The sequence below is a fragment of the Falco peregrinus genome, chromosome 2 (genome assembly GCF_023634155.1).
Source record: "Falco peregrinus isolate bFalPer1 chromosome 2, bFalPer1.pri, whole genome shotgun sequence".
NCBI classification, from domain to species: domain Eukaryota; kingdom Metazoa; phylum Chordata; class Aves; order Falconiformes; family Falconidae; genus Falco; species Falco peregrinus.
Genome location: NC_073722.1, coordinates 75,932,033 through 75,947,081, shown reverse-complemented (window position 1 = coordinate 75,947,081; position 15,049 = coordinate 75,932,033). Strand labels below are relative to the sequence as shown.

The following is a 15,049-nucleotide window of genomic DNA, read 5'->3' as shown; positions in this document are numbered from 1 at the left end:
CAGGACGGGCCTGATGGGCAGAAATGCAGCTTGGTGGAAGCTGCAGAATTTAAACTTGGGGTTAATTCCATTTTATTCCTGCATTCCAAAAGGGTCTGTGGTGCTTTCTCATTTGGGGAATTAACAGCTTTAAAAATTATGTCACCTGTCATCTCTACGGCTACAATACTGTATAGACTGGAAATATCTTGAGAGCTGTGGAGCCTGGTATAGCTGCAAGGGTGACTTCTCATATCTCTGCCAGCCTGGACCTTTTAGAAAACCTGAGCTGTATTAGCCTGTGATGCTAACCTGCATTCTATGGCTTGGTCATTCTTCCCTCCTACTAACGCAGAACAACTCCTATTTGCCCAGGGATCAAGGTAAAGAATATTTGATGAACTTACGGAGATAATTGTATATGCAGCTGCTGCAGCTTTGAACAATTAGGGACGCTCCTGGAAGTGTAAGAATTGAGCTATTGTCTTCTCTGATTAAATGTTTCCTCATAAGCGATGCTCTCCCCACCCCCCGTCATTTTTGTCTGTCAGTGGGAATTTGGGTTTCTGACCATGCAGTTCGTCAGCAGCAAAGCGCAGGGTGCGGCGCTACGGTGGGACACAGCCTTGGAGGGCTGCAGGGTGGCAGGGGCTGTCGTCACCTGGGCAAGGGACAAGTTTGGGGTTGCTCCCCTTGAAGTCTTGTAGAGAGCATGCATGCAGTGTTTGGTAAAGCCTGTGTAAGGACGGAGCGGGGGTGGTAGCCGAGCCCACCCAGGGGCTGGGAGGGAGATGCTGTGAGCACATGGCTTGGAGGCGGCAGGGTCTGGGTACTTGGGTGCCTCCTCGCCCGTGCTGGGTGAGTTAATGATTTCAGACTGGATCGATGGAGGCGGCCCTGCCCTTTGTACCACCGGCTAGCGCTGCCCCCCACCCCCAGCAAGGTGTTCCGGGGACAAGCTCAATGAAATGAAAGAACACAGGTGGGTTGGCAACCTAAGAAACCATTTTCCCTTAAACCTGTAGTCAGCTAATCTTTTGCTTTGACTAACTCCTTGCACTTTGGCAGAAAACCTGCTCGTTTTCTCCTGGTAGACAGCCAGGATAAAACCTGCTAGGCTGAAAAGATGCTTAGAAACTGCTTTATGCTAAGGGGTTTTTTTTACAGAACTGGGAAGCCGAGCACAAGTGCACGGCTCTGTGGTACCTTGCAGGCCAGCTTGAGCTCCTGCCCACACACCGAGGTGCCCAAAAAGTGAGTTAGCTCAAGTGGGGGATGGCTTGTATGGGGTCAGAGCAAGCTCATGTTGTAATTCAGCTGCCTTATTCAGGCTTTGCTGATGCTCGGAAGGAGCCAAAATGTTCCTGATTTTGGTTTGGTGGTTGGGCTTTGTTTGTTTTTAAAGCTTAGCCATGCTGACACAAGTGGCTTTGCCTTGTTCGTGTACACTATAACCCATACGGAGGAAAAGGTAATTCCAGAAGGGCAAAACCCTTCCCTTGGGGAGGTTATATTTTTGAGCTCGGTAGAGTGAGTTGCCTGCAACTCCCTCCTTTGCTGGAAGCACCAGACCTGCAGCAAGGCAGTGTTGAGGCAGTGCCCTAACACCCCTGGGCTCAAGCCAGGCGACTGAACTTGTCCCTTGCCCCCAGGCTGGTCAAAGGAGCCATTCTTGGTCTCCTTTAGCCCTGCATATGTCAGAGCACTCAAACTGCTGTCGCCCGCAGCAGAGGCTGTGCTGGAGGTGAGGGGACAGGCGAGCTTTGTGGCGGGGTTCATTTCCGTCACACACAGGCCAAGGAGAGCTGTGGCAAAAAACTGAGTGGGAAGATGGTGACTGGTCCCTTGGTGAGGACGCCAGGGACAGGAACGTCGGCAGTGCCCTGTGGCTGGTTACAGAGCGGCAGGGCCACCTCCTGAGTGCTGGCGTAGGTGTGTGCTGCCTTAAGCAAGGACTCAGGACGTGAAACCACCCAGGGGCAGTAATTTTTAAGCGAATATTTCAGGAGCCTATGCTTGCAGCACAGCATGCACTTGCGTGCACTTGCACGGCGCCTCTAACACACAGCTGTGGCATGGCAGGCAGCACCGCTCGCAGCATAGCACGTGCTCCCCCGCCATAGCACACGGTTGCCTGCCCTGGCTGCGCTGTGTTCAGCATCCCTGAGCCTGGCAGTTGTGGAGGAAAACCAAAAAGAAGGCTGAGCCCCTCTCCAATTACGGTGCTGGGTGTCCAGGTTCTAATAAAGGCCTCTATGCTACTGTAGTCCTTCCAAAGGGCACAAAGCTCGGAGCTGGCCAGAAAAACCCTGCAGGTTTGAGGGTTTCTTTTTTTTTTTTTCTTTTTCTCGTCTTTCTTGATTTCAGTGCTGCCTGGTGAGGCTGGTCTGGGGACCTGAGGCACAGAATAATTCAATGATGTGGCCGCAGCCACACCGTGGCACCCAATATGTGGCATGGGACATTACCACCAACTCATCCTCAGCAGCAGCTGGTCAAGAATTTCCCCTGGTGCTTGAGGACACTGCTAGCTGACCTGCACAGATACAGCTGTCCCCTGCCACTGGAGGAACCACTGGGACAGGTCAATGCACCACCAAGGGCATGGACCTACCACCAAGTTTCTACTCCAGCACCAGTTGTGTGTTGGGCAACCTCCAGCAGTTCAGCTACAAGATCAGTGAAGACAGTTGCTGGTGAGAGATGTTTATGGGCAATTACAAGTTGTGAATCACACGAAAATCAGCAGGAAGCAGATGCTCCATACTTCTAGTCCATCAGGCTCCCAGCCCCATGCACTTCTCCCCACGTTACAGGCTATTTTGGGAGCATTGACAGTGGGCAAAATTTCAGACTTTGCATGGGACTTGTTCTGCTCTCACCATGAAGAGCAGCAGCTACTTTTCTAGGCTGGGAGTCCCCAGCCATGGGCAGCTCTGAAAAGAGAATAGCCACCGGGCAGGGAAAGGAAGCTGCTTTTTTTTTGGGGGGGGGGTGAGCTGGCGCCACATCGGATGCGTGCCAAAGCAAACCAACCCGCAGGCTCCCAGCTGTGGTGGCACGTCCCTGCTTGCAGGGCAGCGGGGAGATGCAGCCCTGCCTTGCCTGGCCCAGCTTTGCACTTTGCCGGGAGGTCGAGGAGCACCCTCATCCAGGTACGCAGACCCCCCCAGGTGCTGTAACCCCCCCACTGGCACACCCAGCCAGCTTTAGCCCTTACCCATTCGAACCTGTCCTTCTGTAGGATTTCACCTGCGTTTTAACTAACTACCCCATGGGGAGCTGTGAGCTGGTTTTCTGTGCAGTTCTCCTGCAAACTGAGCGGTTCTGCTGAATCTGCTCTTCTGGTGCAGCCGGAGATGATTGCACCCTGCTAGTGCACACTGGGACACCCATGAAGAGCAGACCTTTCCAGGCGCTTGGACCTTCCCAGCCTTCTCCTTATACCTCAGTTTTGCACAGACTCAAACCACCTTCGCTTTTGACTCCTGTGCAAAGATGAAATTGGCCATGGTCCACAGGCATGGTAAAAATTGTCTTACCTTTCAGGCTGTCTGGCATAAACCAGACATGAACCCTCCCTTTGAGAAGCATTTCCAAGCAGGTCTTCAGCTCCAGTGTAATTCAGCCCTGGGAGCTTATAAAAGGCATGTCTTTGCTTTCATTGAGGCACTAATTGCTTCCACATTACAACCTCCTGTGTGCGGAGGTTTAGCACGGGTCAGGAGCACCCGTTTTTTGTTCCCAGCTGGGGCTGTCGCTAGCTGGCTGCTGCTTTTGTGGCACAGCACGGCTTTTGCAAAAGCCCTACAGCACCCGCCCAGCACCAAGCCCCTGTGCTGCCCCAGCTCACTGCTTGCATGTCTGGGTTGGATGCAAAAGGATGCTGGGCATGGGAGGTGTGCATGCCCCCTCCCTGCACATCTCCATTCTGGCAGCAAGACTTTTCTCCTGGGTATGCCTCCGGCACCCCCTGAGCCCACGTGCAGCCCACCTGTCCTTATAGAAAGGCTTGGGTTTTTTTTGTTTTGGGTTTTTTTGTTTTTTTTTTTAATTATTATTTCAAAACCAGGGGACCTGCTACACCAGACACTTGCCTTGGCTGCAGTTTTTCACATCCAGCCCCTGGGCTGAGGACCACCGCTGTGACAGAGGCAGGTCTTCCAGCTGCTCTTTCTGCATGCAGAGCTTGTTTGCCTTTCATGTTGTGCTTTTCCCAGACGTACAGCAGCAGAGGAATGTTATAGGGGATGCCTGGTTTGGATTTGTCAAGCTAGTTTGAACAGACCGCAGCCAGACCCTTGTCGTGCCTCCCAGTTTAGCTGAAAGCAACGTGCCTTTTTCCATGCCTTTTTCCATGCCTGCTTGCCTGGGATTGCTCCACATAACCCCAACAAGTGAGGAGGTGCAAGCTTCTGCTTTCCACTGTTTTACCCCCCCCACCCCCACCCCCACCCCATTACATCAACTGTGTTACTGGCATGAGACAGGTTCTCCTCAAGGCACAAAATGTTGTGTATCTGTGCGACAGTGTAAGCAAAACCCAGTGCCTGTGTTAGCTCTGGCTGGAAATGTCATTTTAGGCAGCAAGATGGGGCTGGTGCCGGGTTTCTGCAGGCTGGCCCTGTTGAGCTGTCTGAACATAGCTGCAGTGCAGGCTGGTGAAAAGGCAGGTTTTGCCATCAGCCAAATTAAAGCGACTTCTCCAGCCCAGGCTGCACACCCACCAAGGAGCGTGGACAGACAGTGTTGGGAGGGGGAGCTGGAGTAATGCCCCGCCGGGCTACTCCCAGGCCCAGCACTGGGGCCAGCAGCCCATCAAAGGTCCATCTGCACAAGCCTAGAGATGGACAGGGGCACAATGGCAGACAGGAACCCAACTGAAGGACTCCTGAGGAACGAACAGCCCTTTCAGGCCATCAGCCCCTCTGTCCAGGAGCAAAACCCATCACTGTACGTCTTTGTCTTGGAGGAGTTCATCAATGTTTATAAACACTTGGAGGGATGGTGCATAGAGGACGGAGCCAGGCTCTTTCCAGCGGTGCCCAGTGACAGGACCTGAGGCAATGGGCACAAACAGAAACACGGGAGGTGCAGTCTGAACATCAGGTAGCGCTTCTTTACCGTGAGGGTGATGCAGCCCTGGCACAGGTTGCCCAGGGAGGTTGTGGAGTCTCCATCCTTAGAGAGGATGGTAAAAAACCAGCTAGACGCAGCACTGGGGAGGCTGCTCTAGGTGGCCCTGCTTGAGCAGGGGACTTGGACCAGGAGACCTCTAGAGGTCACTTCAACCTCAACCGTACCATGAGTCTGTGTATCATGGAGCTCTCCAGGTCACCTTTTGGGCTAAGGAGGATAGCTGTCTAGGGGCATGGCACATATCAGGGCATGCAGGGGAAGAACACCTCGAGATTGCACAGGACTTGTTCAGGGGAGGAATCAAAGGTGAGAAAAGGAAGGGATTTAGGGGACAAGTGTGGGAAATAAGAGGGGTAAGGGGTTAAAGAGGGCTAGCTGTGTGTAGTGAGCTCACCAGTATGCTTGTCTGGCCGTGTCCTGCACCTGATCAGCACAATCTGTCCTCTGTCCTCATTAAATGCCTTTCCTTCCTGGGTGAGGGCTCTGTACTCTGTGTCCACGTGTGTGTACGGGAACGTGAAGGCAGCAACTGGAATCAGACCGTGTGTGTCTGCGTGCTGTGTGTCCCTGGTGCTGCAGCTGAAGTGGGGATAGGCACGCTACCGCTGGTGAAGATCAAGCTGGACTAGCTGGAGAACAGGTGAAACAGGCTGGGAGAAAAGGGATGTGGGAGTCTCCAAGGGCCAGCTCAGGGCATCAGAGCACCTGGATGGCTCAATGAGAGCGTAAGGCATCAGTAGTGTGGCCAGCTGTGGGTATATTGGCAAGACCAACTGTACCCATAACTGGAGTGGGGCTGCAGCCGCAGGGCCTCACATCTCCAGGTGTCAGCAACTGGGCAAGTGGCATCACCATCTGGCCCAGCAGCTGGAGGGATCCACCGTGTGTGTGTGTCTCTGTGTGCACACATGCATGCATACAGGCCATTGGCGCTGTCTGTGTTTGCATTAAGGGCCGTGTGTCTGCCTGTGATCTGTGTGGCCAGACACGTATGTGGTGTATATGTTGCACTCTGTGCCTACTGGGAATACATCTTCAGCCTCGCTAGTGGCTGGACCTGGCAGGATGGAACGGCAGCAGCCTCACCTCTCTTCAACTGTCAGGCCCGGCATGATACGCTTTTCTCTAACACTGGCCTTCCTGCCGGAGCTTTCATGTAGTTAGCAGGATGCTTATGCCCACACAAGCATGCTTTGTCAGCGATTTGAAAACGATACGAAGGAGTAAAGTTTTTGAAATGTTTTATTCTACACCTCAGTTTCAGAAACCTTTACACAAGCTACAGAAACCAAATCAAAGCAGTGAGTTGCAAAAGTTTCCTCTTCAGGCATATGAGCTGACCTGCTTTTCATTAGTTTACCCTTCCTATGTCCAAGAGCAGGGCATTGCACTCCCTTGGACTGAAAGAACCTGATTTCTGGTCAATGTTGTTGAATTCCTATCAGCCACTAGTAGGGTCATATCCACACTGGAGCATTCCCCGCTCCTCCCCACTCCCTCCACCTCCTTCACCCTTGGAAACACTGTAACACCTCCAAGACAAGTTGATTTCTGACCTGTGGGAGCATGTCTGCAAGAGAAGGCCTACTCTATCAGCAGCAACACCAGCCCAGGGCAGGCAGGTGAGCTTCCATCCTGTATTTCAAGAGGGAACAGGTACGTGGATTTGCTCACAGGTACTGGCAGGTCCCAGGGAGAAGCTGTTTCACCTCTCACAGCAAGGCACCAGCCAGGCAGCTCATTCAGAACGGCTGCAGTGCAGCAGCTGGATCAGGTGTGGACTTGCAGAGTTCCCCCAGGCCTGCTTTCAAATATGTGCCCATCTGCCTTTAAAAAGGAGTCCAAGCTCCCTGGAACAACAATAAGCAACAAGGCTCTCCAGAGGCTGTTCTGTCTTCTGCCTTGCTCAGATGATGGGAAGTGCTATCTCCTCCCTGTGATTTTCAGGTTTTCCACTGTGGAGGGAGGCCTTTTGGTCCTGTAGGCAGCAGTGCCTGCGATGCGGGCTCCTCTGATGGTACTGATGTATGGCAAAAGGGGAGGCTCCCGCACCACCAGTGCAGTGCCCCTGGGAGTATAGGCTCGGAGCAGCAGTTCCTCTTTCGCGTGAGCCGTCACAGCCACCCAGCCTGCACAGCCAAGAAACCCACAGTCAGCCAGACAATCACTAGGATCAAAATGAGGGTTCTGACACAAACGCAGTGCCTCCCATGTTGGCTAAGAACCTGAGCTACCCAAGTGTGATTTGTTTGAGAAATCAAGCTCAAAGGTAATACCCAGCCCTTTCCCAACAGAAGGCAGCACCTAACCACAACTTACACTCCCCAGACACAGTTCTTTCCTGATGAACAGAAGAGGAACGGTGGGAACTACCAAAACCACAGTAATAAAGCTTTCCAATCCATGGTGCTTTCCCTCTCAGCTGGACAGCTGACAGTGTCACAGCCATTCCTGATGCTGTGGAACTTGCATGGCAGCCAGAGCATAAAGTATTCCAGTGCTGTTGTCCTGTACAAGCACGGCTGCCAATCTCCATTCTTGGAGGTTGCCAAGCCTCAGCTGGACAAAGTCAAGGCTGCCCTGATTTTGTGTTGGTAACAGTACTGCTCTGAGCAGGAAATACGGCTTCAACCCTTCAGAGGCCTCTTCCCATCAAAGTTTCTACGATGCAGACTCCATAAAGCAAACTAATGAAAAAATATTATATTACCTGCAGAGGAAAGCTTGATATCTGCGACTGCCTCAGTGGTACCAACTCCTTTCAGTGTAATGTCCTGAGGGACAAGTGGGGGGAACTCTTTCATTCGTTCTTCCCCACCCATGGGAACCTAAGATCAAAACATGGAGAAAAGATGTAACAGTCAAGAGATGCTTCAGCACTCCTACCTTAAACTGGTGAACAAGGCACAAGTAGGAATAAAGATATTAGACCACTGTTAGCCAAGAGCTGGCCTGAATACCCTACAGAAGTTATTTCGGGTTTGCCAAGACCAGAATCAAGATCACACCTGGACCAATCCAGTGAGAGCTCAAGATGTAAGCAAAGATGGGAGTGCCCACTGCAGGACCCAGCTGGTGGCTCAAGCCAGCCAGCTTGATGTGAGTGACAGCACTTGCTCTCGATGTGCACAGGAATGGAGCTACCACTCAAGAACAGTTCACCCTGTCCCACTCGATCTGCACATGCTACACAGTATGTGGCAACAGCAAGGAAAAAGTCAGACCACCAAAAGATGAAGGGATGTGCAAAGGATGTGGCAGGGAAAGAATAAGGAAGGTACATTTTTTAGCTGCAATCGGTTCTAAAACCTCAACCTGAAGTTTGCCATTGAAAATATCCCCATTGCTGCCTGCGCTTTAAGGCTGTTCAAAAAAACCCAAGCATCACAGAACACAGCACTGCAAATCTTATCAGCCTGAACAGAGGCTCTGCTGAAAATGCATCATCTTGCGTGCTCTCTCCTAACACAGCCGCAGCCAGGCAGTCTGCAAGACTGCTCCACATTGCAGATCTCTACTCACCCACTACAGAAGTCCCAAACTCCTGACACATGCTGGGTTTCCCCATCTGCTGCACCCCAGACAGGGCACTTCACCAGGTGGGATGGCCTGCCTACCACCAAGAGCCCACAACAGCACCTCCTCTTACCTTTAGGAACTCTTCGGCAGCATGCTTCTCATAGATGGCATCTGCATTACTCAGGGTAGCAATGCGGACTGGCAACAGGTTAGAAGCCATGACAGTAAACCAGGCAGGCTTTTCTCCCTGAAATAAATAACAAGGAGAGACTGTTACTTATGACGACATAAAAGAAGTCCTGAATTGCTCTTTCCTGCTCCGTTTCTCTTCTGCATGTTGAAAATGTTTGGCTGATGTCCCCTCCTTGTCTGAGGGGCCCTTACCTCTGTCACTGCAGACCAGCCAGGGTTTACATAAACAGGGGAGCTGAGCTTTCAGGAGAGAAGTGCCCATGGCTTGACCATCCTGCCTCAAAGTACCCCCAATAACACATCCCCTGCCATCACACCTGCTCAGCTCAGGCAAATCATCCAAGAGTTATCTTTGCTCTTGTTTAATCCCAAAGAATAAACTCAGTGTGGTTATTTAGCATGAGAGGTGATGGATGTCTCCTGTTTGGTGCTTCTTCTGCCACTTTACATTTCTAACACGCACCTCTCATCAAACCATACTTGGTTCCAAGCTGCTCTCAAGCTATGCAAAGACTGAACGTGGAACAATTTCAGCAGGCACTCTCATCACTTCTGCATGCACAGCAAACAAGATCAGAGAGGGGAGAGACATCTACAAAAACTGCTAGCAACCTGAAATAAGGAAACTCAAGTATGGCAATTCCTTCAAGTTCATCAAAGACCTAATCTGAGGCAGAGGCTCCTCTGTCATGATCTGAGCACAACTGTCTTCCTTCAAGGTCTCTGGAGGATGTAGATACACAAGACATACAGCAATGCAGGGAGATAGATACCAAGGACTTGCAGGGCCTAAACATGCACAGCTCAGCTTGGTAGGAGCAGCATTACATGGAGAACAGGCTTATAGCACAAAGCCTAACTGCCAACCCTGCTGCACTGGACACGTCTCTGAGCCTGATCCTCTCATCAGGAGATGATGTGACACTTCTTTACCCTGACCTCAGGTTCCCCAGGCTGCCACCAGCTGTGTTCTCGACAACTCCCAAGAACATAAGTCATCCCTCATGACAGAACAAGCCTTGGACAGCCCTGCGATTGCCTGACCTTGCAGTGTTTCTGCAGAGGGTGTTTACTGCCAGCAAGTTGTCACCTGCACCACCATCGTACTCTGTCAGGAATGCAAATTCAGGTGCTTTCTTGAGTCCCTGACAGTGCCCAACCAACCTGCCTAGGAAGTTCTTTTCCGAGGGCTTTGCCCAAGACAGCATTGATAAAGACAGTTTGTCTTCTGCTGGGTTGCTATCCTCACAAACAGCATTTTTTCCGATTAAGGCATTATTCCTCTGTGCTGCCAAGCCATTTTTTGGGATGGGGCTCTGTATGCTCACCTTAACTATGATGGTGTTATGCCATACTGGTGTGCTATTACTTACAGAATGCGGCCCCCTCCATCTTTCTGGCTTTCTTCCAGCAAGTTGAGAGTGTCCCAAGAAAAGTACCAATTCAACATTTCTATGGTGATCTTGGAAAGCTGACTGAAACAAAGTAATAGCCATACACACACTCCCTTCCCAAAATAGGGCAAACTACTGAGGAAGGCATTATTCTAAGTGCTAGACCCAAAACTCAAAGAAACCACCCCTTCCAGAGGAAACATAATGGGAAGTCAGCTCCGCACAGTTCAGTAAAGGTGTATGGCATGAGATTTCTAATAAATGGAAGAAATCAGCAGGGACACACACACAGCACCTTTAAAAATATTTTTACAGAATACATGTACGTTTAATTGCTTCCCTGGGCAAATTCTTCAGAGAGGTCTGTGTCAGGGAAGAAAAACACCCATGGCTTTTCTCTCTTGGAGGACAGCTTTCACAAAACACAGAAATGAGGAAATCCACCTATTTTCCCAGTTAATTCTGTCACCCTCCTTCCTTCGTCCCTCCCTCCCTCCCTCGTGTCTTTGTAGGGTTATGGGAAGCATGTTAAAATGAAGGCCTTTGCCAGCACTCAAAAGCAGTTACTGTTATACAATAAATATTGCACATTGGTAACAAGTATCAAACCTTTCTAAGGCAACTCCCCATCCCAAGGCATTTTGACTTTATGCAGTGCTTGATGAACAGATTCATCACCTCAAAAGCAGCAAAGAAAGGTTCTAGGAAAGCTACCCAGAAAGACTTGTATCATCTAGTACTATAGTAAGAGATGAAGGGCTTGCTCACAAAATCCTTTCTTCTTCCCTTACCTGTAAGTAGTCTACACGTCCCAAGGCTGCTAAAAACAAGACCATTCCTGGTCTGAGAATAAAGGTCCGTGGAATGATGGCCTGTGTTGGCAAAACCAGCTTTACTTCTTTCTCTGTCAGGAGATTTAAAACCTGCAAAATAAATTGTACTGCTGCAACTCATTCCAGATGTTTCAATGGGGACAATGAAATGAATATTGGCATTATATTGATAGAAGAAAAAGATCAAGTAGAGCAGCGTGAAAAACATCTGACAGAACAGTTCAATTCTGGTCCACACAGTAAGTGAGAAGCAGGAGGAGGCAGGGATGTCACCAGTCCCCATGGCAATGCAGGGTCCATAACAACTACACAGCCTCAGTACAGTCCTTGCACTTCATGCTCTTCAGAACTTTCCTATCTCCTTGCACTTTTTAATCTTCCCAAAAAAGATGACCTGCAGCTCTGCACAGATATCAAAGCAATCAAAAATCAAAACATGACTTTTTTTGGATGTGTGCGCTACACCAGCACTGGCTTCAGAGCCACTGCTCTACTGAAACACTGAGGTAGGCCTGATGTATTTGAGCTATTAACAGGAGCACTGCAGATCCTGTTAGCTTTCGGAGAATGCTTTTGCAAAGATTTGTTTCAGTCACACACTGGTTATTCTCCTAAGCTCCACCTTTTTCAGTAGGCTGGTAGAGCTAAAAGAGTGCAAACTTCATTGGGTGATGCTGGTATAAACTTGCTTACAGCCTTATCGCTTACTTCCCTTCATTTAGACGTTAAAGAAAGTTTGATGATGCAATCACATAGTTCCTTTGCAAAGATCACAGTATGTGCTATTCAGAAATGCAGCAGTGTTAACACAATGAACCCTTCCCAAGTAAATACAAACCATATTTTAAAACAACTGCCCAAACCAAAAGAATCTCAACCCCAGGACTGCTGCATGAATACTCTCATAAGCACAGCTAAGGCAGAACAGTCCTCCCAAACCATGTCATCCCAAAACACAATACCGCAGGGTACCTACACAGTTTTCCTTTATGATCCCTGGAGTGTCAAAACACCAGCGAGCATCCTTCACTTCGTTGTCTGAGAACTCCTCTCTTTCCTCACGCTTCCCAGGGGAATGTCTGGGATCTTCATCTATGCTGTAGGAGAGCATGTCAGGATCAAAGTCAACCACAGAGCTAGACTTCTGCCGTTGAAATGTTCTTCCAACTCTTCCTGGATTAAAATGAAAGGTTTTCTGGTAATTAACTTGCCTTTCCTTCAACGGGACATCTGTCCCTTCCCTTGCTTAAGAGATGCACGCTGGTAAAATAAAGGTGATACAGATACTATGTGGCTAGAAATGTCTGTGTTCAAAAGCCAAGATGCTAAGAAATCCCTTCAATAATTCTTGCTTGGTACTCCTCAAGCCCCAAAATCTTAGCAGGGGCCAGATTACACACACTCCATTTTTTCCATTTTACAGTGAAGGAGGCTGCCTTTTTTCAGTGCCTTACACTGTCAAACACAGAAATACTTGAAAATCAGAGCTACCTGCTGGCAACCCCCTCTTCTGGATACATACTAAAATGATATACAAGCACCGTGGCCTGCAGCCAAAACATGATTATTTCAAAATGAAACTTGTTTTCTTCCTTTGGGAATGAGAATGGCCTATAATGCAGTATCACTGTGAACTACTAAGCTATCAGAACTAGGTTAGCAGATGCTGATGGGAGGTGCACTGCACAGAGGAAACCTCTGCAATGCTACTACAACAGCCAAAAACAAGTACTCAAAATAAATATTAATGATGCTATTTACGGAGGAGCTAGAGATCTTGCATCCATTACTCAGGGAACAAAACTAGTCAAAATAACCTGAATGCAAGTTTGGGAAATTTTTATTGCTACTATAGAGAGCATGTTCTTCCTACAATTAAATGGAAATCAGCTCTTTCAGAGTGGGAAGAAATTACTTGCCAAAACCAGCTGTGTTCTACAGCAAATTGAAGAGTTAACAGTACTTTGTGTAATGCAGTACTTACATAGGGGCAGAGGGGCAATTCCTTTTACTAAGGCAATACTCACCCACTAAGTAACCTTGTTTTTTAAGACGATTAAGGTACTTTTTTTCTTCACTGCTTAGCTGATCTTCTGTTTTTGTTGCCTCCTCTTTCAACCTCTCCTGCCTTCGGAATATCCTGTCACATGTAGGATTAATAATTGGAAATTTCAACAGGTTCAGTGTTGTTCCTGCAAAAAACCAGAATGCACATTTGGGCCTCTGACTACCTAGCACATTTAAGTTCCGAGGAGAAGAAAAAAAAACAAAACCAAAACTTTGCAACTTTTGGATGAAACCCAGTAACATCAAGTTGGAGGTGGAACTACAGCTGTTCCCATAAAGTACTAGTCTCTCCAGCCAGGGTAGCACACGAGGCATCCATCTGCTTGAGATCTGCTCTCACCTATGGCTTGATGAAATGGGTCTCTAAGCCAAGTGGTGCCAAAAGACTGACCATACACCCCAGGCAAGTCCCACCTCCAGGAAGCTTGGTTTGGCCTATGACTGTTTTACAGGTGCTCACCAGCTTGCCTCCTGGTCTCTCTAGACCTGAGGGCACCCCCAGTTGCTAGGGACATGGCAAGGCACAAAGACTGGGTACTGTCCCCACTGGCAGGGGAGCACGCAGCCCAGCTCTGGTTTACCAGCCCCCTTAGCGCTGAGATGTACGGCACCCTCTGTGCGCACTTCCCACCCTCGCTGCCCCAAGGAAGGTGACGACTGAAAGCACGGCACAGCACTGGAGCTTGCTGCCCCGAGGAAGGTGATTGAAATCACAGCACAGCACTGGAGCTTGCTGCCCACAATAGTGATGCTTCAAGGTGGTGGGCACCCATTCGGTGACAGGTCCTCTCGCCCCAGGGCAGCCCTGCGGGAGGCCCGGGGCTAGGCAGCCCGAGTACCCAACACTGTGTGTGATTCCACCGTGAGGGGAAAAGCGGCGCCCCTGACCTGGCCAAGAGGAGATGGTGGCCCTGTTGATGATGTCAGGGGCACGGGTCTTGCAGTAGTCAGAGTACAAGAGGATGTTGAAGAGCGTTGACTTGCCGGAGTTGGTGGCACCCAGCAGGTAGACGTCACCGGCGCACTTCCAGGACTGCTGCAGCCGGCTGATCAGCCCCTCCAGACCGAAGCCCGTCTTAGCACTCACCAGGCGGATGTCCACCAGCGGGGCTCCGTGCAGGCCGGCCTGGGCGCAGGCCGCCGCCACCCGCTGCCGCAGCCGCCCCAGGTGCCCGGGGGAGTCGGCGGGCAGCAGGTCTACCTTGTTGCCTACCACCAGCAGCCCGGCAGCGTTGGCGTCGGGGCCCAGCAGCCCCGGTAGCTGGGGGAGCACCGGGTCGGGCAGCTCCAGCACGTCGAGGAGGTAGAGGAGGAGCGGGCCGCGGCCGTGGCGCGGGGGGCGGCGCAGAGCGGCGCTCACCACCTGCCGGTGCTGCTCGGGCGGCAGCTGCAGCCGCAGGGCCCGGCCGTAGCGGGCCAGCCACCAGCACCGCTGGCAGACGGCGCCCCGCAGCCCCGCCGCGCCCTCCGACAGGCTCCGGTACTTCTCCGCCGGCACGAAGCCCGGCGCCGCGCCGTCGCGGCACTGCAGCTCGGCCCCGCAGCCCGAGCAGCTCACGCCGCTCGGCGGCACCGAAGGGTCGGGCCGCCCCGCCGCCACCAAAGGGTCGGGCCGCCCCGCCGCCACCGGGCCCCGCTCCCGCCGCTCCCTGCCCGGCTTCCCCTCCCGGCGGCGCGCCGCTACCGCCGCTGCCTCGTCCGGGTCCGGCTCATACTCGAGGAAGACAAACCGCTCCTCCTCACCCCTGCCCGCCGCCCCACGCCGCGGCAGCGGGAGCCAGGGCCGGGCGCGGCCCAGGCGGGCCAGCAGCGCCGGGGCCAGGCGGTGCATGGCGGGCCCGGCGCCCAACGGCGGGGCGGGAGGGAAGGGGAGGGGAGGGCAGGGGAGGGGAGGGGAGGGCAGGGCAGGGCAGGGCAGGGCAGGGC

At 51.5% G+C, this 15,049-nt stretch overlaps 1 protein-coding gene across 1 annotated transcript; it reads right to left on the bottom strand.

The window, feature by feature from the left end:
* Positions 1 to 6,342: 6,342 nt before the first annotated feature.
* Positions 6,343 to 15,017, bottom strand: NOA1 (nitric oxide associated 1). The gene is made up of 7 exons (XM_005232558.4): positions 14,012 to 15,017; positions 13,084 to 13,248; positions 12,033 to 12,229; positions 11,015 to 11,146; positions 8,768 to 8,884; positions 7,829 to 7,946; positions 6,343 to 7,247 (listed from the first exon to the last, which is right to left on the bottom strand). Exons 1-7 carry the CDS (start codon positions 14,952 to 14,954, stop codon positions 7,042 to 7,044), a joined length of 1,878 nt encoding a protein of 625 aa, XP_005232615.2. The 5' UTR covers positions 14,955 to 15,017; the 3' UTR covers positions 6,343 to 7,041.
* Between the last annotated feature and the right edge of the window lie 32 nt (positions 15,018 to 15,049).